The sequence below is a fragment of the Filicampus tigris genome, chromosome 10 (assembly GCF_054856515.1).
Source record: "Filicampus tigris isolate MCC_2025a chromosome 10, RoL_Ftig_1.0, whole genome shotgun sequence".
In the NCBI taxonomy this organism is placed as follows: Eukaryota; Metazoa; Chordata; class Actinopteri; order Syngnathiformes; family Syngnathidae; genus Filicampus; species Filicampus tigris.
This window is the reverse complement of record NC_141226.1, coordinates 24,948,939-24,974,315: the sequence shown is the minus strand read 5'-3', so window position 1 is coordinate 24,974,315 and position 25,377 is coordinate 24,948,939. Positions and strand designations below refer to the sequence as shown.

The 25,377-nt window shown below is 51.2% G+C and overlaps 2 protein-coding genes across 4 annotated transcripts; both read right to left on the bottom strand.

Moving 5' to 3' along the window:
- Positions 1-1,709: 1,709 nt before the first annotated feature.
- LOC147141536 (uncharacterized) lies at positions 1,710-18,868 on the bottom strand. Of its 2 annotated transcripts, XM_086043630.1 has the most exons (5): positions 16,489-18,868; positions 14,287-14,474; positions 4,276-7,452; positions 2,041-2,142; positions 1,710-1,948 (listed from the first exon to the last, which is right to left on the bottom strand). In XM_086043630.1, exons 3-5 carry the CDS (start codon positions 7,415-7,417, stop codon positions 1,938-1,940), a joined length of 3,255 nt encoding a protein of 1,084 aa, XP_085899756.1. In that variant the 5' UTR covers positions 7,418-7,452; positions 14,287-14,474; positions 16,489-18,868; the 3' UTR covers positions 1,710-1,937. The 2 variants fall into 2 exon arrangements, with proteins under 2 accessions (XP_085899756.1, XP_085899755.1); XM_086043629.1 differs by lacking the exons at positions 14,287-14,474; positions 16,489-18,868 and adding an exon at positions 11,600-11,742.
- A 162-nt stretch (positions 18,869-19,030) lies between these two features.
- Positions 19,031-24,761, bottom strand: ift57 (intraflagellar transport 57 homolog (Chlamydomonas)). Of its 2 annotated transcripts, XM_086043641.1 has the most exons (12): positions 24,253-24,403; positions 23,412-23,472; positions 23,131-23,305; positions 22,925-23,043; positions 22,387-22,474; positions 22,221-22,292; positions 22,036-22,158; positions 21,758-21,829; positions 20,815-20,946; positions 20,669-20,731; positions 19,706-19,772; positions 19,031-19,565 (listed from the first exon to the last, which is right to left on the bottom strand). In XM_086043641.1, the coding sequence occupies exons 3-12, from the start codon at positions 23,236-23,238 to the stop codon at positions 19,411-19,413; spliced, it is 999 nt and encodes a 332-aa protein (XP_085899767.1). In that variant the 5' UTR covers positions 23,239-23,305; positions 23,412-23,472; positions 24,253-24,403; the 3' UTR covers positions 19,031-19,410. The 2 variants fall into 2 exon arrangements, with proteins under 2 accessions (XP_085899767.1, XP_085899766.1); XM_086043640.1 differs by lacking the exon at positions 23,412-23,472 and having other exon boundaries at positions 24,253-24,761.
- Positions 24,762-25,377: the final 616 nt, after the last annotated feature.

The window sequence follows — 25,377 nt, the reverse complement described above, 5'->3', positions numbered from 1 at the left end:
CATCTCTTCTGTAGAAAACACAGCTTCAACAAAACAGCTCTTGCCATCTTCTCAGGGTAATCACGTCGATAATAAAACCAAAGTCTCACAAGGACGTTAATTGCACTAACGTTCGATCGCCACGACCTGTTTTCTTCTCCATGCTTCGTTCTCGAGTGGCCATGCAGTCAACTGTGACGTCAACGCTCCTCCTGCAGCTTTTGGCTCTTTTGGTCTCTGCGCCTCTCAGCATTGAAACGTGGACGCGCGAGCTTTGCGCACCGTTACCTTGTTGGAGTGTCGGACTCGTCACTGCAGACGTCAAGTCCGAGGAAACGAACCGACCGCAGTTGCATTGGACTCGCTGGCTTGTTCAACCGGGCAGCGGCAAACGGAACGCAGCACTCGGTCCAGTGACCCAAGCAACAGTTTTGTCACGCACTCACTCACGCACGCAAGTGAGCCCATCTGATCCACACACTTGCCGGAACTGCTGCTTCTGCTACTTGCCTTCTCTTCCGGGTCCTCCACCCCGCCCGAACCGGCAGGTAAACAGGCTCCGCTCATTTGAAGCACCTGCGGCTCAAGCCAAACTGTGGCATGCTTTGGACTTTAAGGGACCGGAATTTCCCATCTCTGCATTTTCCGTCGGTGGGGAGCCCGACGAGCTCAAACCTCGGTCGGACAAAGTCAAACAACCTAGCTAGCGAACTAGCGACGCGTCTGCGTGCGTAGAAGAACGGAACCAATGCGGGCGGGCCTGAGTGCTCTTGTGCGCCCCCTTCAGGGTGGCTGCCTGCTGTACGTCGGCAGCGTCCCGTCGCGCTTCTTCAGTCAGGCAAAGCGCTGACTTTGGAAATCGAAGCAGAAAACACATTGTGAGATGACTCATGTACAGTATTTGAACAGGGAAGAGGCAAATCAAACATGGACACTAGTGGGAGTCCAAAAGAAAAATCAATCGAGCGCACAGATTACAGACCTAAAATGGATGTGAATATTTGTTTTGTTCAAACTCTCTTCAAACTGCTGTACAATGTGACCTGCAAGCCAAGGAGCCAAGTAGTCACTCAGACCCAGGAAAACATAACATACGCGGACACCCACACGTGAAAAACGAGCGCAAGTGAATTCCAAGATTGTGGCCTCCCTCCCACGGGAGACCTCAGAGGTCTGACAAGCCACATTTTTATTTCCGTTGCTTCAAGGTCAATTGAGAGCAAGTAGCATGTGTAGCTTTTCTTTTTTTTAGAAATCTGTTCATTTTTTTTTTTTAAATCTTCACGAAATGCTGTTTCTTGTGCACAATCTGCCTCACAGTTCAGCGGTCGTGGAGTCAAAGCCGGGCAAAGGCCTTCTTGTGTGGAGTTTGCGTGTTCTTCCCGTGCCTGCGTTGGGTTTTCTCCAGGTCGCCTACTCCGGTTTGTGCCCTGCGATAGGCTGGCGACCAGTTCAGGGTGGCTGGGGTAGGCTCCAGCATTGACACCCCCCCCCCTCCCCCCGCCAGCAGGAGAAGCGCTTCAGGGAAGGAAGGATTTTTTTTTTTTGGTACTTAAAAAAAAAGTTTCACTTCATTTTCCCCACTAGCAGAAATATCTTCCCAAACAGTTTTATTCACCAACAGAAGACAGATTCTGCCACTTTTTTCTTTTCCACTGAACCGGAAACACTGACTGTGTTTTTGTAAACGTGAAAGAATCCATGCAGACTGAGGTGAAGAAACTCCAACATTCATATAAAACAGACTTTTAATTCAAAGAAAATAAACTCTGTACATACATACATACATACATGATACCAGCTCACATTGTGCAAAAAAAACCAACAAAACAAAACTTCCGACATCCCTGAATATTCTTTACAATGTGGTTGTGTCACAGTAAACCAGATCAGCGTTTCTTGTCTTCACAGGATTAAAATAAATACATAAAAATGTCCCAACTGCCGCCTGGATGGCGTCAACTTGAGCCTGCAGACAATTTCAAACAAATGCTTTGAGCGAAACAAATAGTGATGACGACGGCAGATGAAATATGAAAACTGCGGAGAACACATAGTTACCCGTTGCCACGGTGGCTGCTGTTGTTCCAGCGAACGTTCCCATGGCAACCAAGCGAAGGTGGTGGTCCCAGGTTGGTCTGTCGGTCGCCCGGTCAACTTGGTCTATTGGCCAAATCAAAGGACAAGCTTAACCTATCATAGGAGACTTTGGATGCGTTTGTTAAGTTCAAACCGGAGGTGCGGCAATAATCCAAAGCTAATCGATTATCAAATGCCTCGACAACTATTTGGGGACTCTGCTCTTCATTGGGAGACCTTGTTTCTCTTAAAATTGTGCAAAATCTCAGATTTTCAACCCGCAACAGTAAATATTGTCCGATTCCTGTCGTCCTCCATGAAAGCAGACTTTGCATCTTTGTTTTTTTTCCGCAAACATCTGCTTCTACTTTCGGAAACGATGCTCAACATTGCCGTTTTCTGTGCCGGACGAAAACAGCAACTGAATTAATCAATATATGAATTTTCTGCACTGTCAATTTGAAACAATCTTGTCTTTTTCATTAAAGTGACGGAAATGATTGTTCATCCCATTCGCTGATGAATCAAAACCCAGATGAAAATAATCATTAGTTGCAGTCTTAAAGTGCACTCGATTGGTGTCTGGGAATTCTACAGCCAGTTCTAGCGCCCCCCGGTGGCAACACTTGAAAATAATGAATACACTGGAAAAACGTAAGCTTCTTCTCGTTTTCATAAACATGTCGTCCGTCATCCAGCGCCGACTGATATGTCCTGGAAATACAGGTTCCGATTAAGCCGATTACGGTATTTCCCTTCATTTATGGCCTGCTTTTATTTTGCGAGCCTGAGGACGTTTACTCCCACTGATGTGCCAAGTGTTGCAGAGTAAACAATGATTCCATTAAAAAGCACTGGAGGCAAGTTCATTAAAATTGTCCCTATAAAAACAAAACGCTTTGTAAAGGTGAAATAAAGAGTTTTAATACAACTCAACAGTGCTGGAGCAGTCATTCTTTTGCTTCCCACTAGAGGGAGCCAGCCAGCGCGCCAGCCAGCCAGCCAGCCAGCCAGCCAGCCAGCGCGCCAGCCAGCCAGCCAGCCAGCCAGCCAGCCAGCCAGCGCGCCAGCCAGCCAGCCAGTCAGCCAGCCAGCCAGCCAGCCAGCCAGCCAGCCAGCCAGCCAGCCAGCCAGCCAGCGCGCCAGCCAGCCAGCCAGCCAGCGCGCCAGCCAGCCAGCGCGCCAGCCAGCCAGCGCGCCAGCCAGCGCGCCAGCCAGCCAGCCAGCCAGCCAGCCAGCCAGCGCGCCAGCCAGCCAGCCAGCCAGCGGTAGTCTTACCACACTATGAGAATCACTCGTAGCAATTATTGCAAAGCATTTGCTCCTCTTGTCATTTCGTTGGGCTCTCTCAGCCCCCAAACTATTCCCTTGTATAGACTTCAACGTAGCGACTTTATGGAAATATACAGTGAGATGTACAGAAATGTACGGTCTGCAAACCAAAGCAAAGAAACTAGGAATTAGTTACAGCTCCCAGTCCGCGTTATCACAAGCGAGCAAAGCTTCAAAGCATACCTACAAAGACACACTGCGCTAAAAGACTGACATTAGCGCGCGAGAGCTCGGAGGACCCCATTCCAGACCGCTGGCGGAACACACACTTTATGCGTGTGCCGTTCTGATTCGAGATTATCGGAGCAGACCGCAATGCGACCAAAACGGTCAAATAGCCCATTTCCGATTTTCACGTGCAGCGTCTGTCACAGATGAAAACAAATCTACCATTTGCAAAATCCTCACGCCTCTAGCAGGCGTTCGGACTTGAACCGCACGCACGATTTCTTTCTTACGGCAAAGTTCTTTTTGAGTGTCAAGCCAGCAGTCCGCTCTGATGCAGAGCGACAAGCAAGCATCCTGGGCGAAGGTCGGAAGACGATCAGAGTTGGATTCCGGCGTCGCGTTTCGGAGCAAATCGTAGAAAAGCAGAGGGCGAAAGATGAAAGCCGAGAGCCGCTCAAACGTGAACGGAGCTTCGTGTCGGTTAAGCATTTGAGGAAACAACACGGACTCAGGAAACGCGGTAAGACCTCCGACTAACACAAGTAGCTAGCGTACGTACAAAAATATGCCGTGCCAGACAAAGACCGAACGACTTGGCTTGTTTCATTTTGGCCACAGCGCCACGGGACTCGCCGGAGGCTCCGGGACGATTCCCAAAAGTTGTACTGCGGTTGGCGTAGACATCGGCGGTGGCTTGAAAGGCTTCCGTCAACTTACCGCGATGCCGCTCAGTGGCGGTCCTCTGCCTCGCATCAGCGGCTTGTTGGAGGGCCCCGGCGTCCTTCCTGGCGCCGTCCAGTCTGGGCCTTCTTTTGTTCAGGCTCAACGACATCCTGCCGTTGTCTTTCTTGAATGTCAACCTCTGGCCAAGAGGCGGCTCTTTTCTGGCCACGTTCACGTCGGACTTCTTCGGAGATTCGTGCGTGCATTTGCCCTCGATCCTGGTCGGAGGTAGACACCGCTCCTCGTAGATCCTCTGTTTGATGGAACTCCTCCCATTGGGAGCCAGGCTGAGAGTCTCCGGCGCGCGATGGGCCAGAGCGTAGTTGCGCTCGCGTCCGGCCGAGCCAAAGAGCACCAGCTCCACGGCCAGCTTGCGGTTTGCCGGCGGAGCCTCTTTGCGACGTTTGCTTACATCCTTGCGGGGAACTTTGGTTTTCAGCTTCTTCAGCCAGGGAACGCTCACGCCGGACTGCTTGCTTTTCTGGCGCTTTTCCTTTGCCGCCGCTAAACGTTTCTCGGCAAGGCACGGCGTCCTCTCGCCCGGGTATAGTTTGGCGGGGATCACTTCCACACGACTACGACCACCCTGGAATGTCCACATTTCTGCCGGACAAGAAACTCTGGATGGTAAAACTAAGACCGGCCGGCAGACATTTGTCATTTCTCGGACGGCGTTTGCCGTCTCCCGGTTGTCATCCTTTTGGGCAACCTTTCCGGTCTCTCGTCCCTCTCGTCGTCGTTCGGAGACATTTTGCGTCTCTTGGTCATCTTGTTGGGTGACACTGGAAATGGCTCGCTCATCCTTCACCAACTTTTGGCCATCTTTTTGGGAGACGCTAGCCAACTCTCTGGCATCTTCTTGTCGGCAGACGTCTGCCATCTCTTGCCCATTTTGTCGGGAGACCTTTTGCGTCCCTCGGTCATCTTGTCGGGAGAATCTCTCTTGGTCGTCCTGTCGGCTAACCTTTTCCGACGCTCGGGAATCTTGCGCGGCAGAATCTCCCTTCTCTTGATGGTCTTTTGGCTCCAAGAGTGGAAAAGCGTCCCGGGATCGATTGGAATCGACGACGGGGTGGTTGTCTGCATCCATGCCGAGGAGGGAGAAGTCAAGATCTTCCCACCTGATTTCTTCTGCCACGTCGTCCGGCGCATTCTGCTCCATCTCTTGTCTTTGGGAAACACCGAGGACACCTTTCCAGGTTTCGAAGAAAGACTCCAACTCCGAGTTGGACCGATCCTCCTCCTCTCGTTCGGAGTCACCTTTGCGGACGCTGCTTTCAGTCTCCAAGGAGCTTTTCAGGTGCCCCTTGGCAGGAGCTTCTTCTGTGTGATTTATACTCTCGTAGATGGCTTTGGCCTGCTCTTGGGTCAGGACTTCAATGACGAATGAGTACCCGTCCTCTGGATCTTCACTGGGAGAAACAAATGCAGCCGAGTCCATCTGCGGCCCCGGTGGCTGTCGCGGTTTTTCATCTCCTTGTTTCCGTTCTCGTCGCTCTTCTTCCCGGGAGGTGGGTTTGGCCTCTGGTGAAGGCGCCTCAGCTGTCACAGGTGCAGATGGCGAAAGTGGCCCTGGAGGTGCTGCCTGTTGCGCCAGGTTCCTCTCCATGCCAAACTCCTTATCAATGTCATCAAGCAGCTGGTTGGTATTCCGCCAGACCGAGGAGTACGGCGGTTCAGCGTAGACCTCGCCATCTTGCAGCACCCGAAGGCCGCTGAGGTTCAAGTCGCACTTGGCTTCTGACACAATCGTAGCGTCCGGGGTCACGTGCTCACTGCAGAAGGCAAAAGTCTCCGCCATGATGCTATCGAACCAGCCCATCCGTAACCTTTCCGTCAGCATTTTGCAACCTTTCCAGAACATAATGATGACATCTTTCGAACTAAACAGGACTGGAGACTCAGGAGACTTCATCTGGGACTGATGAATGTCCCTGACAAGTACCGCCAAGTCTTCTGGAGTCCAATTCCGTGTTGAGAGAGGCTCTAGTTCAACACTGACCGGCCTCTCGCTTTGATTCTCTTGTCGCCTCTCAGGCTCTTCTGGCTGGAGAGCTTGTGGAGCACGGTGGCCCCGTTGTTTCTTAAGCGGGCTTGCTGTCCGACCACCTGTCGGGTCCTTCTGGCCAGAAGGACTGCGCGCATCTGGCAGAACCTGGTCGGCAAGCTCCGGACTTCGTTCCGACACAGGCGGCATGACGACAACCCTTTGCAGAGCAGTTGTGGGGAGTTTATGTACTTCGGGATTTTGTGGCAGTGGGAAATTTACCGGTGGTGGCTGGTGCTGGGAGTGGCTTCTGTTGTCAGCTTTGCTTAGCCGTGACGACTTTGCGGCAACGCGCGCCGCTTCCGGACTTGCGGCGCAGACGGTCTGAGGTGCTTTTGGTGCCGGTACTGTGTGAAGTGATGAATAGGGAGAGTATTGCGCGGGCGTCCTCGTTGACGTCGTCTCCGGCAGCCTTGTTGGCGTTTTCTCCGGCATCCGAGCCGGCGTTTTCTCCGGCACCCTAGCGTGCGTACTCACTGGCACGCTATCTGGCGTCCTCTCGATCATCCTTGCTTCCGTCGCTATCCTTTGAGTGATACGTCTTATGCTCTGCCATTGCGTTTCCTCTTGACTGAGCCTTCTGTTGTGAAATTCCAAAGGGTTCTGTAATACGTACCAGGGTGTCTGATTGGTGTTGACGCCAGAAAAACTCTGCCCACTCGCTGTGATGTGGCTCTGTGCGTACGGTGGCGGCGGCTTCTGGTAGAATCTACTCCTGTGCATGCGGTGCTCAAGTACACCACCGTGGCCATGGACCACACCTGATGACCACACCGTCGGGTTCTGGTAGGCCGCAACTTCTCTCTGGGCACAGGAGGAGGCTCCCGTGGGCCGCACGCAAGGGTTCTGGCCCACGTTGCGATCAAAAACTCTGGAGGAGACAAGCCGATGTCCGTAGTCTGCATCTCGCGGAGCAGCGGAGAAGCCGGCCTGAGGGCCGTGCGACCCGTCCCGGTAGCCGTTTTGACCAGCAAATGCCGTCGGCCAATTGGCCCCACCGCCCGTCCGGTACCGGCACGGGTTCTTTGCACCGGGATGGTTCCACATTCTGTCCGCCGAGGCCTCCCACGAAGGCGCGCACACCTGCATGGTGTCCTCGGCCGAGCTCGATGGAGGCAACGTCCCTGAAAAAGGTCCAAACAGGGGACACGGTCAGTGCAGGAACATGCCATCATTCATCTTGTTGGGATCAACATTTTGGCGCCTCTGACGACACAATTGAGCACCCGTCAAAAGGTCCGAAACGTGCCCACGCGCCAGCGCTTTATTCATTTCCATCTTTTTTTCTCAATGCTTTTTTTGTCTCCGAGGTGGACCTTGCAGACGCTCTCGGGTGCCCATCAAAGACGTGGCACCAAAGACCGTGACATTGAAAATCAGTTCCAAGAAGATGCCATTAGAAAGAGAAAAATCAAAGACGAGAGATTGAGAAAAGACGACGATCAAATGCTTAGAAGAGCTGGTCAAGACGTCAAACTGGGAGCCACAGTGGAGTTTTGCGGATATCTCCGGACCCGCGTTTGGCTGCGGACGGTTCCAGGTCGTCGCTGTGCAACAAAGGTGCTCTGACGTCACTTGCGCGACTTGTGTTCTCAAGCGAGTCAACACGGATGCCGGCCCAGCCGCGTTGGTTATGACCATTCTCCAGACCCTTTTTGCTGACTTATTTGTCGGCAAACAATTACTGCTTCTCGTCTGGAAACTTTTGAAAGCAGTTCCCACTCCTTGTCGGTCCTCACGAACGAGCCCGACGCCGTGTTTTTGGTTTTGTAGAAATGACGTCAAAGGACGCAAGTTCCTTCTGAATGAATGGGATGTGTTTGTTTGTTTTTTTTTGTTTGTTTAAGATGCTGATAGCTAAAAATGATATAGTGGCTTAGTTTGTGCTAAAACAATAACGCTGTCTTGCAATAAAGATGAAGTCAAGTGAAGAGGAGGTGTGAAAATGTACTGCTTGCGAGTTTCCTTTAGAGTGCAGATGCAGGTTCCAAGAAACGTCAGTTGGAAATAACCGTCGCTACGAAGCGGTTCTGCAAAAGCACAAGTGTACCACCTTCAAGTGAGGCCATGGCAACGACCATCATTCTGCATGACAACAAGGACGTCAGTGGACTCTGGACCAACCGGACAAAGACATCTCGACACTTTCACTTTTGATGCTTGATCGTATAAAGGCTGGGTCGAGGAATAGAGCGGTGTCGTTCCGGTCTCTGCTAAGGCTAAGACAGGCGTAGTGGGCGACCCGGAGCTCTGAAGCATGTATAGTCTCCTCTGTCAGGAATAAATTGGTCGGCTTTGAACACGTCGTCGTCATGGTCGTCCTTTCTCGGAAACGAACGCGCTTGGAACCTCGCCATTTAACAGATGATTCAAAAAACACAAGGTTCCCTTGAATCGGTGACCCCGACGTGATGAGAAAGGACTACGATTACGACCACGTGTTCAAAGCCGACCAATTTATTCCCGACAGAGGAGTCTCCCATCCCGTTCCAATCCCATTCGAATGGAGGGTATTTGGCTCCCTACTGCATGCCGCCTCGAGGCTTGGCATGCGTTTGGAAAGGCGCTCGTAATCGGTAGAGCGCTCAATCAATACGAGCGAGTCGCCAGGAAATTGAAAGACAAGTCCAAAAATCTTGCTCGGTCGCGGAGCGATAACGTTTGACTGACTTCTCTGGAAAAATTCAATGACCATTTGCATCTCGTAAAAGCAACTGAAGGCGCTGAAATTGATGTCAGCACTTTTTGAAGAACGCGTGCTAGTATGTTTACGAACGGCGCGCTGCTCAACGTGGGAGCAGAAATGTACAAGCATCAGATGAAAAATGACCTCGCTTTAAAACACGACACACCGACTTTGTCAAGTCCAAAGTACTCCGGATGAACGGCCATTGCCCTCCGTCCTCTAGGGTAGCGCGCGCCAATCGAGCAAATTGCTACGGCGTCGGGCGGATTGCCTGAAAAAAGCCGATGGAGGATGACAATCGGGCGCCATCGGGGGAAAAAATGGAAAGAAAATTGCTGTTTTACGGCGGCAGCGACTGGCAAAAGCACACGCTCCCATCCTCCTCCACAAAGCAGGCGCAAGCGTCGCGTTGTGGGTGCACACACAAAAAGGTGATCCATCCTCAGCCAAGGTGAGGTGCGCACGTGTCGGCCCGTCCTACTCTTAGTCAAGTCGATTTAATTTGACCTCCGGAATTCACGTGTTCAGTTTTTGGGGTCTGTCGTGCGTCCCGTCCTTGTTTTGCTTTGGCGCAGCGCAATCCTCTCCGACAAGGACGGCAACAATCGCAGGATGTTTTCGTTTGGGGGGCGCCGCCAGGGAAGTCAAAACAAAGCAAATTCCTTCCAGCGTGGCCTTCGGCTGCAATCCTAAATCACGGCTCGGTCGCGCCGCGTTCTCCAGACCGGATTCTCCTCAAAGTGGCTTTCGCGGTGTGCAATTGGACATCATCGAGCGCCGATACGGACTCCTTTGTTGATCGACTGCAAAGGAAGTGCGGAAATGCTGGTTCGGCCAATGGATCGGGTCGCGCGACTTTGCTTGAACGACGGGCCGGCCGGGGTGTCCCGTCTCAGCGGGTCATTGAAGAGCGAGACCCAAGTCGCCGTCCCCAGCCTGGAAATGATTCTCAGAGTTGGAGAAGACCGACGTGGGTCAAATTCGTATCGGCGGACGTGCCGCAAAACGCCGGCCAACAACAATTGCAATTGCGTTCCGCCGCCGCCAAGCGCGTGAAGCGCCGCGCGACTTTGCGACAAGTCGAGCGGCACGTACGCCGGCGTTGACAAAGCAAGTTAAGCTTGGAACGTTGCGCAACGCGGGCGGCTAAAACTTGGCCGCAAGACGCCTATTCATCGGCTCGACATGCGCTTTGAAGGGAGCGGCAGGATTGCTGATGCAAATCAGCCATTGTGCTTGCAGTACATTTGGATGCCGTGAATATTCAAACTCGCGCGCTCGCACCTACAACAGCATTGGTCCTTTCATCTCCCCCGCTGGAGGGATTTAGGGTGGGGCAGAGGTGGCCCATTCACTTGTGCATCTGATAAGAGCCAAAGGGGAGACCGCTAAAGTCTGACAGTCCTCAATGGAATGTTGGCTATCTGACTACCCTTCGGCAATCTTCACTTTGAAGCGTCCACGCCTCTCAGGCCCTTGCTCGCTCGTCGGGGCAGTGGACGGACGGACGGACGGACGGGAGGGCGGGCCACACGATGCGTGGCGCCATCAAGCCAAGAGCGCCGCTATGCCTTTCCAAGTGCTTTCAAGACACTGACGCTGTCCAGCCCAAAGACCAAATGCCGAGAAGCACGCTCCACTCGGTGTCGCCGACCTCCACGCTCCTCCAAGGCAGAGCGGGAGGAGCCGCGCTTTGAAACGGCTGGAGAACGAGCCATCCACGTCAAACTTGGGAAGCCTTCTCCAAACGCATCCAAGTTGTCTGCCGGGAACGCAGAAGGAAGGCTGGCCCTAAGATGAGCGGCGGGCGGCTGAGTCACTTCACTTCGCAAGCTACACCTGGCCACAATCTTGCTGTTGACCACCCCCACCCCACCAAGGCAGAAATAGGGAGAGGCCAAAATTTACAACCAGAAACCTTTGGCATTCAAGGTCAAGCGTCCCCGACAAACGCCAACAGTCCAGTTGCCTCGATTCCGTCACTTGGATAAGTCTCGAGCCACGCGGACATATTCGGAGACGGCGCGACGATAACGTGTCTGGAATCTCGAGCGTGAAACCCCCACAACCGCCCTCCCGAGAGATGGCTGAAACCAGCGGAAAGGCCCCAGAGACAAGCGGCTCAAATGACTTTCCTCCTCGCCCGTCCGGCCCCAGAGACAAGCGGCTCAAATGACTTTCCTCCTCGCCCGTCCGGCCCCAGAGACAAGCGGCTCAAATGACTTTCCTCCTCGCCCGTCCGGGAGGGGCTCGGGAGTAGAGCCGCCGAAGTGGCTCGGGCGTCCGGCCGGGACGCGGCCGGGACACCTCACCCGGGGGGTGAGGTGTTCCCAGTGCATCCGGCCAGGAGGAGGCCCGCAGGAAAACCTAGCGGCCGCTCGGCCCGGGTCGAGCCCCGGTGGAAATGGACGAAGTGGTTGGGGGGGAGAAAGACTCTGCCTAGGCTGCCGCGCCCGCCGCCGGAGACTAAGCATCTCGCCTGGCATCCGCGGCAATCGCGGCCCGTCCCCTTTTGTCCGCTGCCTTTTTTGGCAAGGTGCTGTGTGGGTGGAGCTAAAGATTCCGTCAAGAAAATCACAACGTACCAGCGGCGGCTCTCAGCTCCTTCATTGCTGCCGCCCTCCCATTTCAGGACCATTTCACCGATGATTTGTAGAGAAAAGTGCAGCGCCAGTAGAAGGAGTCGTAAGCACTTTGATCCTTTACTCAACTGGCGTGTCACAAGTGACAAAGCCTTGCCGCATCATTTATTCAACTTCAAACGCACGTTGCGTAATCCCGACGCGCCGCAGCAACGCCCATTCGCAAAGAGCGGACAAATAAGTCCGCTACAATCACCTCGGACACTTCGTAAAGCCAACACACCTCCGGCGCGCATTCCAATTTGCTGCGGTCAATGTTTTTTTCTTCGGTTTCCCGCTGATTTACCTCACGGATGAACTTATTAAAAGCACCTGTAGGCAAAGTGGGGCCGGCGCGCCACGTCCTGCCCGTCGGCGGTCCCCGAGCGCCTTTGGCCGCCTCTCTGAGGTCAAAAGGCAAAGGGCAAGCCTGCGCCGCTTTCATGCGGACGCCGGCGGCTTCCGGACAGCGCCGCGTTTCCGCGCGCAACCCTCGTCGTGCGGACGGCCCGACGCCGCAAAGCTCCCCGCTTCCGACCGCACTTCGGGGGAACACGCCGGGGGGACACGCCGGGGCTCCCCAAGTTGGGGGAATTCACTTGGGACGGCCTTCCGTAAAAGGGGGGCTGCAGTCAAAATTCCAACGCTGTCACAACAGGTTTTAAAAACTCGATGCCATCTATTATTTGGCCGCTCGCCCGTCGGACTCAATTATTCTACTCGAAAATAGAAACGCAACACTTTTGGTTCGGCTGCCATTTTTCAGGTGTCGTGTGATGTGCCATCGATGGCATACATTTAGAATGGTTAAAAGCCCTAGGACCATAGGGCGTCAAAGGCCTTCCTTCACGTGCACGTCCTTACTTTAGACGCTAGATGTCGACATAACCGACTTGACTACTATAAACTGGCCAGCTTAGTTGAAATCATAAAAACCAACACAAACCCAAGTCACCGCTCTTATGTTTTTACATTGCCATATAACCCGAGCGCATTAGCGATGCCATTCCCTTTTAATAATCGATTCGATAACGCTTTGTGTACCAGGTGGCAAAGAATGAGACGCACGCGATGTAGGAGAAATAAAACAAGAAGAAACCTGTTGTCTACATAGGAGAGAATGTGACAATCACAATTGTATCGACATGTTATCCCTTGTATTGCATTGCTCAGATACGTAAGCAAAAAAGCCAGGAGGCTTCTTCTTCCTTCTTGTTATCTGCTCACTGGGCAGCATCTGGCTGCCTCCCCCTGCCCCCTCCCCAAGTGAAAACAAAGTGGCCATTGGGCACAGCTGGGGTCAAAACAAAGATAAACAAAAAAAAAAAAAGGGAGCTGGCCGGCTCTCCAAAAATTCACCACTACGGATCGGCCCTCAGAGTTGCATCTTTTCCACAGGACACCAAAAGTCTCGCTTGGCGTTTTGCAGCTCTGAATCAAATGACCCCCCCCCCTGCCGCATTTTGCCGGAGGGGACGCAAACGATTGTGGATATGCGCAATGCGTGGCCGGTGGCCAAATTGGCACCATTTGCCAAAGGAACCACAATGTCCAGACGAGAAGCCACATGGCGGAGGGGAGGCCGGAGCCGCTCCCTCCGGGGGGGCCTGACCCTAGCCGCTCCTCCCGTGGGGGGCGGGGGGGGGGGCTGACCCGAGCCGCTCCTCCCGGGCTCAGTGACGGGCGACTCAAGAAGCTGGTGGTCCTAGCGCGGTAAAACATCAAACCATGCAGTAAGGAGTCAAACGTCAAGATTGATGGTTTTGGAGCGGAGGTCGGGAAGTTCTAAAAACGGGAGATGTTTTTGATGACATCCATACACCTGGTAAGCAAAGAAGTAAACTCCCGGACATACTCAGGTCAGAACAGTATTCTGGGGGGTGATTGGCGCCCTCATTCAGTTGCTCAAGTTGTCAAAAGGTCACCATAGTGCAGGTCAGGTCAGGGTTTATTTGATAGGAAAAGGTTGTTTCCAATGGTCAAACATAGTGTCTCATTCTGACCTGTATTTCCATGTGGTGATGTTTGTATGGAGGGGGGGGGGGGTATGTCTTGTTTTAAAACATGAAAAGAAAAGCTTAGAAGGTGTTTTACATCTGAGGTGTTGAATCATAGAGGCTAACCCAGGCTTGAAACATTCAATCTGATACTTGTACGAATTAAGGAATAAGGATGTCGTTTGCCTGAAGGATCTTGTCCCAAGCAGGAAGGTCAGCGCGGGTCAACTCGGCCCATCAGGCCTCAGCACATTTTCCCTCCCCATGCGGCCGGCACGGAAGGCGAGGCGAGGCGAGGCGAGGCGAGGCGAGGCAAGGCCGGTTTATTTGGATAGCGCGTTCGCTGCACAAGACAACTCAAAGTGCTTGACATAAAACATCAAAAGCATTCCAGAAAGAGGAATAAAACATTGAGAAGTACAAAAAAAATCAAAATCACTAAGAATAATTCCATTAAAATGATTAAAGGTCCCCAAAGGTTTCTGAACAAGCAAGCAAGCAACAAAACAAAAGGAAGCTCGCTCGCTCGCTCGCTCTCTCGCTCGGTCGCTCGCTCGCTCTCTCGCTCTCTCGCTCTCTCGCTCTCTCGCTCTCTCGCTGGCTCGGCACTCGATCAAATCGAGGTTTGGGGCTCAAAACGTGCGTGCTACTCACTGGATAGGAATCCTGGTCTGCAGCCTCAGTTGCGAGTGACCATCAAGGGTCCTCCAAATCCAATGTGGCTCGGGGTTGGGGGGCCCGGCAGGGACCCCTAAAGGGCCATCAATGTCCCATTTGTGTGCCACAATGAGCCGCTGTCCTCGTTGAGCATGCAACACAACTGACGTCTTTCCAAAGGTTTCCTACAAACACATCAAACAGTTAGCATACTTCTTGTCTCTTCTGCCACTCAAATGTTCCTTTCAGCTACTTTGGAAAAGTCACCACGCACATTTTTAAAGACTTTTCCTTTCGATATTTCATTACATATTTTCAAATGACACTCAAGGATGCCATACATGATGAATAAGTGGAATCGTTTTAAAGTAGGGCAGAACATACCTCAAGGAATGACATTTTTGTTATCAAATGAAAGAAATATATTTTTTTTTTTCCATGTGGAAAAATATGAATGTATTCCTATCGAATGAAGTTGCTGGGTGCTTGTAATGGCCCTAGATACTGCTCTCCTATTGGATGGCGATGTGCAATTAAGCTTGCATCTGATTGGTCAGTCATACGCCTCTCTTTTACTTTCTGCACTGCATGTAATATTACCACAATGACAATATATGAAAACAAACAAACATAATAGTATCTCTCTTTAGAAGTCTTACTTGAATACTCTAAATAATACCTCTTCTGCAAAAAAAAAAAATCCATCTTTAACAAAATACTTCTACCTTTTCAATGTAAGAAAACAGTAGACTCACAAGGACATGTATTCATCAAAGAAAAAAAAACGGCACTTCAGTCTTTGGTTTTCTTGCTCCTAGTTATTGTTCTCCTCATCCTGTGTTCTTGAGTCCAAAACTAAAGCGACTCAAGTCACCTTTGCAGACTCTGCTCTCCTCCGACAGCTTTTGAGTGTTTTTCTGTGCCCATTTTTGAGCTTTCTGGCCGGCGCTTTTATTATAGACACTGAAATACAAACAGGTATGTGCGAGCTTTGCACACGGTTCCCTTTTCCGCGCGTCGTCACTACTGTCTCCGTGCTCAACTCCGAACCGGAAGCGGAACGCAACTCTCGGTCCAGCGTTTGAACCCCAAAACCGCAAGAGGGATGTCGCGTTACTTGCTTCGTCGCCAACACTTTTCGATGGCACTCGCGCGTGGAACGGAGCGCGCACACGCACGGGCTCGTCCGAATTGCCGCTCTTTGGCTCTCCCCTCCGGGTTCTCAACCCCGCCTACCTCCCGCCCACGCCACACGGGTAACGGTGCACTCATACGCACACATACCCAAAAAGGCCAGATAAGGTGTAAAAACGTGGACATTTTTGGTCACCCTCCATGGCAAACAAATGGACAAAAGACTGTTGGGTCCATTTGCTTTTAGTCAAGAAAGGCTTTCACGTGCCGACAAGACTGGATCGTGAGTCCTCACATTTTGAAAGACGATGAACTCCATGGAATGGGAGACTATCGTTTTCTTTTACTCAAGTCTGCATTTCGGCTACGCCTTTTTGCGCGAATTTGCAGTTTGCTTTGCAGACAAAACAGGGAAAGAAGGAAGTTGTCCACGTGTACCAGCTCAGCCCAGGGCACATTTTGCAACCCATGGCGACTAGCAACGTTTGACCGAATGTATGAAAAAATAAAAAGTGGTGTGTGGCTTTCCGCCTTTTGCAACTTGCTTGCAAGATGTCTGCGCGAGACTTGGACAAATAAGCGTCAGACGACTGTCAGCTTTGCGTCTCCTTGAATTGCGGAGGTCAACACAAGCAGACAAATTGTACTCATGTGAGTCCCTTCTAAACGACCTTTCAATAATTGATCTTTTTTTAGGAATAATAACTAACGACCACGCTAAATGTTGAGGTTCGATGGTCGTGTGATAATTGTTGGCCTCGGGCCGGTCGCGAGTCCACTTCAAATCCTACTTTTACCTTTCAAGTAAGTACTTTGCGCGATTTGTGCGCTGCAGCACCATTTGGTTGTCGTGTACAGTACTCTCAACACGGCGTTCGATTCTTTTCTATATCGCCCCCCCCCCTTTTCGATTTTTTTTTCTCTATTCTTTTCCGTTTTTTTCCAAGTTTGACGCGTTTGGAGCGTGGGGACAACGACAGGCAAAACGATGCCGTTTGCAGCTCAACTGTTTGTGCGTCCGAGGAGGAGCCGCCGAGAGAAGGCACGCGACGCACTCGGACTTACTTGAGAAAGCTTCCTCTTCTGCTTTTGTTCTCTTGTTGTCCTTGAAGAAGGAAGAAAGTGAGAGGCAGGACGAGTCCGGAAATGAACGCTTGGGCGGTGTGCTGGCGAGTGTCAAAGGCAACTTCTGCGGGCGTCGCTTGGAGAGCGAGAAAAAAATGGCCCGACGTTCGAGATTCGCGATTTAGGGAGCGTCTACAAGTGTCATGTTCGATGGTGTTAAAAATGGACAAAAACATTCACCAAAAATCAGTTAACATTTCCTCATTCTGATTGCTGTAGTAGATGGCAAAGGGAGGCATCTAACCATTTTACATTTCGCACTATATTCATCCTTAAATTGAATCCAACTTCTCCAAAATGACCCACATGACCAAAAAATTGAGGTGTAATAGAGGCCTTCCAAATTCGCAGATTTTTGGTGAAACCCTCGACATGAAATTTGTGGACGGTCCCTAACCCGTGGCCATCGAACGTTGACGGTCAAACCAACTTTTTTTTTCTCGCTTTTTTAGCGAGAGGGTCTGATTGCAGACCGCAGACCACGTAAAAGTTCACGCCCCTATGCCCGATGAGTGTGAGCAAGTTCTGTGGTGTAGTTGTGATCGGTGTCCGCGTTTTCCAGTCAACCAAAGGACGAGTCGCGAGCATACTGTAAATGCACTGCATAGTATTTGATGAATGCAAGGACATAAGACAGTTCTAAAATTACTCAAATAACTCCGGGTCAAGTCACGTGTTTGAGTCAGCGTGGAGCCCTTAGACGACATGGAGGTAAAAAAAGCTTTCTTTCCATCATTGCAGAAACATTTCGTCCGTTCCCTTGCAAAAACTTTGCGTTCCCAGAAAAGAAGGAAATGATTGTGAGGGAATGCTGTTTTTTTGCACTTCCATTTCTCGCGTAGGGGCTACAAGTCAGTGATGTCGCATTATCGTCTTTTTACACGCAGCAATAGCTTATTGGACCTGTCTGTGTGCATAAAAGTAGTAACTTGTAAATGGCCAATCCACCGTGACACTGAGCGTAATGCAATTGTTATTCCCAGCATGGACAAACTATCAGGTTGCGGTGAATGTCACAATGGAATATGAACAACATCGTTTTACTCGGTGGTGACATGAACGTTAAGAATTAAATGTTATTTAAGCACAGGTTGTTGTATTTATGTTGCTATTGGCCTTTTCTGCCATTTGCCCGACCGACAGAAACAGACGAGCAAATTCAATGGACCCGCTGTGAGTTTTCTTTCCATCGGATGGATGCCTTCTTGGAGAAAAAAACGAACACACGTTGACTGACTGAGCAGCAGAGCTGGGCAGTCCGTCCCCGGGCCGGACCGGCCGGATGCCCATTTTTGGGGTGGGGGGGGAGTGACAAATTTTTAAAAATGGCTGGACTAAGCATGGCCGGAAGTCGATTTTAGTCCGGCCCACTAATCGGCCCTCGCGCGTGTGACGTGCTCGCGAGGCGGCCAAAAATCATCTCAGCCTACTCGGTGAAAGGCTTCTTTTTAGGCTTCTTTCTACTCCCGCGTCAGCGCGAGCGACAACCGCTGTTATAGGGATTGGGGTATACAAATCCAACCCCGGGGCTCGCAATGCAAGGAAGCACGCAGTTGGGTAAATACCAGTGGCGCATTTGAAGCGTGTCCACAGCGGGTTGGAATAGTAAATTAGCCAGCTAATGATTCTTTAAAAGCCTCTGCCGTTAGCGTCCCTCCCGCAGCGACGTCAATCACGGACGCTTTTTTTCTTTTTTTTTGGGTCGGGGGGCGGAACGGGGCGGGGGCCGACAATATTCATGAATATGGCCGTAGGGTTGCGGCCGGAAGGGTCCCCAAGTCAAGGGTGCAGGGTCGCGGCCGGACCGGCGAAAAATGGTCAAGTGCCCAGCTCTGCTAAGTAGTTTTGTGAATCGCTAACTGGTGTGCTATCTGTATTAGTGCTTCAGTAATGCACAATGAGATGTATTTTAAACTAGCGTTTGTAATAAGCATGTATGAAAATGGCTGTCCCGAAGATGATACCAATGCTTTGCTCGTGAAAGTCGGCCGAAGTTTGCAGTCGGAATCGCTAACGGACGCTCCGGATTACAGCCGAAATGGGCAAGACGAGATCGGTCTAACAAAAAACGAGTTTTTAATGTATTTTTTCCCGTACAAAAATTGTTATACGGCGTACGCAATTTGAAATGATCAAAAAACGTATAAAATACGGGGAAAACGTACATGTTGACAGGTATGCATTCCGATGGTGTCACGACAGGTATTTTTGGCCGTTTTTATGGCTAACACAAAGCACTTCTGAACTGAATGGTTTGTTTTCTATCCCATTACTGTCCATTTTGATTGGAGTGGAAATTCAACAAGGGGCCTTTATTGCTTTGATCACTTCAACTGGATTCACGGCAACCATTCAATTCAAACACGATCACTCATAAGCACTTAATTCTGTCGATGGGCATTTCCAGCTGAGGTGTACAGTCGCGATGAGATCAGACTAACAGCTTCTCCTATTACCAATGGAGGCTCACTGACAACATTGATGACTGTAGCTTAAGCGCTTTTTTTTATTAGTTGTGCTTTTTTTTATTAACTGCCAAGTGGTTCATTTTTAGTAGCATTGTCATCATTGCCATTTTTGTAACAAACGCTAGACCAAACAAAGGCATGCCCATCACATGATGATTGCAAACGCTATTCCGCCATATCATTGCACGCTATTGAAGCACCGTTAGCCATGAAAAAAGGGGAAAGCCTAGCGATGGACGGGCATAGCAAGTCTTTGACGTGAACTCAATCATTAGAATCAGTTCATCAAAAAGAACCGTTCCAAAGATTGGTTCAGCCCCCCAATCAAAGTTGACCGTTGAAAAGAGTTCTTTGGAATGCTGGCGAGAATTGTGAAGGAGGTGGCGGGCGGCGCTCAGACGGCGTGCATATGCATGTGCAAGCCCATGTTGGACTTGTGCTTGAGTTTGGCGTGCAGCAGCATGTGCGCCACCACGCCGGCGCGCACGTCCATGCGCGCCATCTCCTGCTTCAGCTTGCTGGCGCTCTGCTTGATCTTCACCACCGCCGCTGGAAGGAAGGAAGGCAGGAAGGAAGGAAGGCAGGAAGGAAGGAAGGAAGGAAGGAGGGCAGGAAGGCAGGAAGGCAGGAAGGAATCGCACACGCGTCACATGGGGACCTTCGGGCCGCCAATGGAAAGCGTCGCTCACCTCCGTCCGACATGCTGCTGCCTCGCTCCTCCATCTCCTGCTTCACCTTCTCCAACTCGTCACTCAGCTGAAAGGTGGCGACACCACAACGCAACGTGCCAACAGCATGAGAGAGTCTATAGATTTATGGCTTTTGATCAAAGGCCGGGGTCATGAAGAACATATTTGATATGAGTAGTTTCCGGACAGCTGAAAGCGATCGAATTTAACTACCGTACATCATAGGGGTGAATATTTTATTTGAAGTAGTCAAAAGTCAAAGTAGTATATGTCAGGGTTTGTTTGAACTTGATTTGATGTGTGTATTATGTGAGCAATGGTTGTTCCTATTCGATCAAGTCTTTCATCTTACCATGTAAGAGGAGGAGGGGGGAGCGCGCATCCATGGGTGAGAAGGGTGCATCCTTTCACACACGAGGGGGGCTGCCCACGGTGTCACCTTTTTGTATGATCCTCCAAAAAAAAGCAGGTGTTGCTTGTTTACCGTGGGCAGCTCCCCCCGTGTGTGAAAGGATGCACCCTCTGGCGCTTTTCCATTGTGGCGGTTCCACAGCGAGACGGCCTCACTTGACCCCAAGCGGTCGACTTTTTGGGGGCCGAGCGGTCGCGACGGAACCACTATTCCAAAATCATCTCGGAGGTGGCTCTAAAACGCCGTCCGAGTGGGGCCAAGCGGGGCCATGTGGTCACCGTCATCTAATTGACGCGCGAGGGACTCCGCCGCACACGCCCATTTGCTGGTTTTAGACGAGCGCGACCGCCGCCCAAGTGGGAAACGTGCAGCGTATACAATAACCAGAATGGTGTTTGACAACATCTTTTCAATTCCATCTGGCCAAACGGATGAAGCCTGAGGCTGCCGTTGGCCCGGCCCGTCCCGTCCCGTCCCGCCCCGCCCCGCCCCGCCCCGCCCCGTCCCATCGGTCGTTTTTCATTTAGCGGCAGCGTGACGCCTTGACTGACCTGGGCCAGGAGTCCGGTCCTGTGGGCCACGCCCCCGCTGGCGCGTCGGTAGCTCTCCCTGACCTGGCGCAAGACCGCAAGAGCAAGACGCTAAAAAGGAGGAAGAGCGGCGATTTGGAGGGTGGCGGCAAGGGGCGGGGCCTGACCTCGTCCAGCTTGGCCCGGGCGGAGCCATATTCGCCGACGACGCCTTCCAGCTGCTTGTTCATGTACTTCTCTCGACTGGACACCTTCTCCAGCGTCCTGCTGATGTCCTCCTCCAGCTTGTCAAGGTAGCCCTGACAACACCAGAAAAGACAACTCGCTAGCTGGCTAGCTAGCCGGCTAAAACGGATCCAAATCGGATTTCTGCCATGATATAATTCACCGTCCACTGTCACGTGGTGACGGCGGTGTGGAGTGTTCGTAGGCGCAAAGTCACAGGATGCCATGAGGAGCTTGATCATGTCAGTCAGCTGTGTTCATGACATGAAACTCCTGCGTCTAAGTCCAACATTGGCCAGAACAAATCCAAATCTATGAGCCAGAACTTCCGTTGACAATAAAAGACAGTTGCACAAAGTCAAGTCACAGTACTGCTCCCATCTCACATGCAGTAAACGGGCCCAACTTTACAATCTCAACACATGCAAAATACGGTGAGCGAGACTCATGTTATACATGGGTTCTATTCATTGGCGCAAAGCAGTTGGCGATTATTATTTGTGAGCCGAGCCAGACTTGTTCTATTGAGGATAATAAGAAAGCGGCGCGGCAACACTGAGTGACTCTGGTGGACTTTGCCGCACGGCAGCACGCGCCTGTGTGTTTTGCACCTGTTTGCTGTGCTTCGAAGACACAGGACGCTCCAAGTGCCTTTGTGCTTTTACCACGAGCGCCACGCTTCAACCGCCCCGAGTGAGCGCATCGCTTTGGCCCAGTGCAAAACGGCCCGGTGCAAATATGGCTGCGGGCGATGCCGGAAGCAAGCCCGAATGCGGGCCGGGGGGGCGTGGTCGGAAGCCTTTTGGCACGGGGCCAAAAGGGGGCGGAACCCAACGGGAGTGTTGAGGAAAGGCCAACATTGGGAGCGTGTGTCACCGAACGCACCTTGGCCTCCCGCAGCCCCGACGTGATGGCGTCCTGGTGCTGGTGCATTTGCTCCACGTGCACCCTCCAGTCCTGCACAAAGCAAAGAGCAAGAGACAAAAGATTTTTTTAAACGTTTGTCTTAAGCTGTAATGTGCAAGAAAGCCCAAAATGGCCAAAATCCGCCGATTGTGACCAATTGCAAGCGCCAATTGAGCCAAACGGTTGCGCCCCCAAAATGTTTTGCCAGGTGCGAGCATCCCCGCGATGACTTTGCCGCGTTTGAGGAGGCGCCGGACCTTGTTGTCGGTCCTGATGGTGACTTTGAGGAGGGGCAGGACCCTTTCCACCTCCAGGTTCCACTCGGCGGCGTCCAGTGTGGAGCGCAGGATCTCGTCGGGTTTGGCCGCCGCCGCCGCTTCCTGAGGGAACAACGGCAGCTTCAAAGCTGGCTTCAAACGACTCGCTGGCGCCGACGGCTCACCTGACGCGCGCTCTGCAGGCTCAGCGCCTCCAAGTCCACCAGGTTGTGCTCATCTTCGTCGTCGTCGTCGTCCTGAAGAGACACAAAGCTCTCGCTTCAGCACCGAGCGCAACCGGGAGGAATACTAGTCGAGGAAGCCGACCAAGAGGAAGAGCGCAGCACGTACGGCGACGCGCTCCGTATCCTTGAGGGGGAGTTCCGGATGGTCGTCCATCACCGATTCTTCTTCGGTGCTTTCGCTTGGGTAGTTTGGCCTGAAAGGAACAACGGCAGTCATGTCGAGTCTTCCCTCACACACGGGCAAGCAAACAGGGAACAAAATGAATCCGTCCATCCATTTGCTGAACCGCTGATCATAATCAATTAACTGATTAATCATTGCGCCTTTAATTAGGTGCACTAGAATTAGATTTAGCTTTCTTAGCTGGTAAAGCACCTAAAAAAACCAAAACATTTAAAAAGTCTTTTTTGGGGCCAATTCTGATGACATTGGTCAACAACAAATTGACTGTCCAAGATTTTTGTAGCTGATTTTTAGCCAATTTGATGCGCTGGATGGAAACAAGACGTTGGCTTTGCTCAATCGGGTCAACTTTTGGAACGATGGCCGGCCACCCGTTTTTGGCTTTTTCCAGACGTTTGCGCTTTAAGACAGAGGTTCTCAACCCGAATGAATGCCGAGCACAGCCCACGGAGGTGCGCACCTTTGAAAGGAGAATCCGCGCCTCTTGAGCGCGTGTTCCGCCAGCGTGTTCAACACGAAGCACACGTGCTCGCCTGAACCAGACTTCAGCTTGGACGGCGGGAAGTCCACCTTCACCCCCTCAACACACACAAAACAAGACACGTTGACCAAGGCGCCGTCATCCGTTCCCAAAAGCGGGGCCATGCCAAAGCGGAGCAAGATTACCAGCGCCCTGAGCTGGGCCAGGATGTTGGCCACGGCGGCGCCGGGCTCGTCGTCCTCCCGGGGCCCGGCGAAGCTTCTGCCCGCGCCGTTGATGAGCCAGGTCGCCATGATGGTGAACACGTAAAACTGCTCGCCCGGGTTGGCCGCCAGGTAAGGGCTGGACACAAAGTAATGTCTGCAACAGCACAGAGCATGCACGCACGCACGCAGGCAGGGTTAGGGCAACTTTTGGCCTCCGCAAATGAAGGCAACTCATTGTAAGATACGGGATTTAAGCATACAATTTGGCTCGATTGGCTTCATTCCCGCACGGCCGAGGAAATAGCGTCACATTGGGTAGGGCTGCTCCATGATGAAAAAAAAAAAAATTCCTCATGATTATTTGGGTCACAACTGAAATTGCGATTATTACAAACGATCATTGATTTTGGGGGACAAAGCAAGAAAAATTTTAAACGTCAAAAATATGAATACATGGGAGTCCCTTTTGGACTCCCCAAATTGATCAAATGAGTCATTATCAATCTTTTTTTAAAAAAGGTGCAAATGCATGGATTCGAGCATGTTTTCCTTGTGTAAACGATTACGAATTTGTCGTGGAGTGTAATAATCGTAATTGCAATTGAATTTCGATTAATTGCACAGCCCAAACATTGGGGGCTGGAAGACAATCTTTGGCACGGTCGTAATTTGCTAAATATAAGGGGTTGCTCGCTTAATTCATGGGGTCACATATTGCAACAGTGGGGGTCCACGTGCACTGATCGGGGTGAGACGGATTAGGATGACGCTACCGTGGTCTAAATTTGGTGTCGATACCACGGAGTAGTACCTTCCGCCCCAAATTGATATGTTATGGTCTGTGAAGGACACATTCAATATTAGCGTCAGACTTTGAATCAATAAGTCAATTGCTCAATTGTCTGCTCAGTTAGGAGCCATCAATCATCAGGCACACAACTGGCCAGATCTGTTCGGCAGTCACAACACGAGGGCCCACGGAGGTCTTGGGAGCGCACTTTGGATACTTGTTAAAAACAAGGTTGAGAACCACTGTCTCAGTTCATTTGAGTTTCGACAGCAATATAAAAGACAGCAAGATGTTGTAGGGGTGTGACGTGCCTGGAGAGGGGCTTCATGTTGTGTTTTTCCAGCAGCTCCTGGTCGCAGTTTAAGATTTTCAGCTTCTCCGCCAGCGCCTCCATAAGCACGAAGCCGTGATGAGGAGCTCCCGGGCCGCGTTCGTCCTCCTCCCACCCGCGGCGAGCGTCCTCCGCCATCCTGGCCGCCTGTCAAGCTCTTTTTTGCGCTTTTTGTATTTTTCAGCCACCAATTAGGAGGCGCTGCGTGTTGTTAGCATGCCGCTAGGCTAACGCGGTTTGTTTGCTGGCCGTTGTCAGGCAACGGGGAGCTAACCAACTAGCTAGTTAGCTAATGTTAGCCGAGATTCATATTTCTCCTCGCGACATGAACACGTCAGCGGTCAAAAGTGACCGTATGACAACACTCGCCGCGAATTTGTTAACTTGCCCCGGGAGAACCATTAAATCCCCCCCCCCTCCCCATAAAAACAAAAGCGGTGAACAGCGGTAGCTTCTCCTTTCACTTGGGCAGCATCTCCTTCGCGTACTCTTTCCTATGATTGTCCAATAGCGTTTAAGCGTATTATCGCCACCTACTGGTATGGCGTGTGGTTTAAGTCGACTTCTTTTGTGTTTCCCAACCTGGGTACGTGAACGTGAGCACGTTGCAGATGGGACGTGGACAGTGGTGGGCAAGTTACTTCCAAAAGGTAATATATTTCATATTACGAGTTGCTTGCATTTGAAAGTACTTTACTTTCGAAACTTGTAAAAGGAAATGAAGAATTTGCAACCAAAGCTGGCAAAGTTAACTTAAATTATGTGGGGCATAACAGCACTTTAGAGTTTCATCTTTTTGTATGAAAAGTGCGATATAAATAAATTTGATTTGATTTGATACACCATACAGTTTAAACCCCATATAGTTTAAGAGCCTTTATAATGCAGGGAAGTGACAACAAAATTAAAAACGTTTTTTTAGTCCAGCAAGGACAATGTCACCGGAAACCGTTGGAAAAAAGGAACAAAATAGTGTTTCAATTTTGTCACCACATTAAGAATGAAGTCATGACATTTTCAAGCACAGGTGTTAAACCCAAGGCCTGGGGGCGAGATACGGCCCGTGACATCATTTTACGTGGCCCGTGAAGGAAATCATGTGCGT

What these genes read in the sequence shown, in the direction of transcription:
- ift57 (XM_086043640.1), bottom strand. Translation starts at nt 24,410, where the DNA reads ATGGCGGAGGACGCTCGCCGCGGGTGGGAGGAGGACGAACGCGGCCCG. An exon ending in AACATGAAGCCCCTCTCCAG is followed by an intron (nt 23,306 to 24,252) that starts GCACGTCACACC and finishes GTGCTGTTGCAG; the next exon opens with ACATTACTTTGTGTCCAGCC. An exon ending in GCCTGCAGAGCGCGCGTCAG is followed by an intron (nt 22,159 to 22,220) that starts GTGAGCCGTCGG and finishes TTGTTCCCTCAG; the next exon opens with GAAGCGGCGGCGGCGGCCAA.
- LOC147141536 (XM_086043629.1), bottom strand. Translation starts at nt 11,624, where the DNA reads ATGAAGGAGCTGAGAGCCGCCGCTG. An exon ending in GGAGCTGAGAGCCGCCGCTG is followed by an intron (nt 7,453 to 11,599) that starts GTACGTTGTGAT and finishes GACCTTTTTCAG; the next exon opens with GGACGTTGCCTCCATCGAGC. An exon ending in CGCCACTGAGCGGCATCGCG is followed by an intron (nt 2,143 to 4,275) that starts GTAAGTTGACGG and finishes TTTGGCCAATAG; the next exon opens with ACCAAGTTGACCGGGCGACC.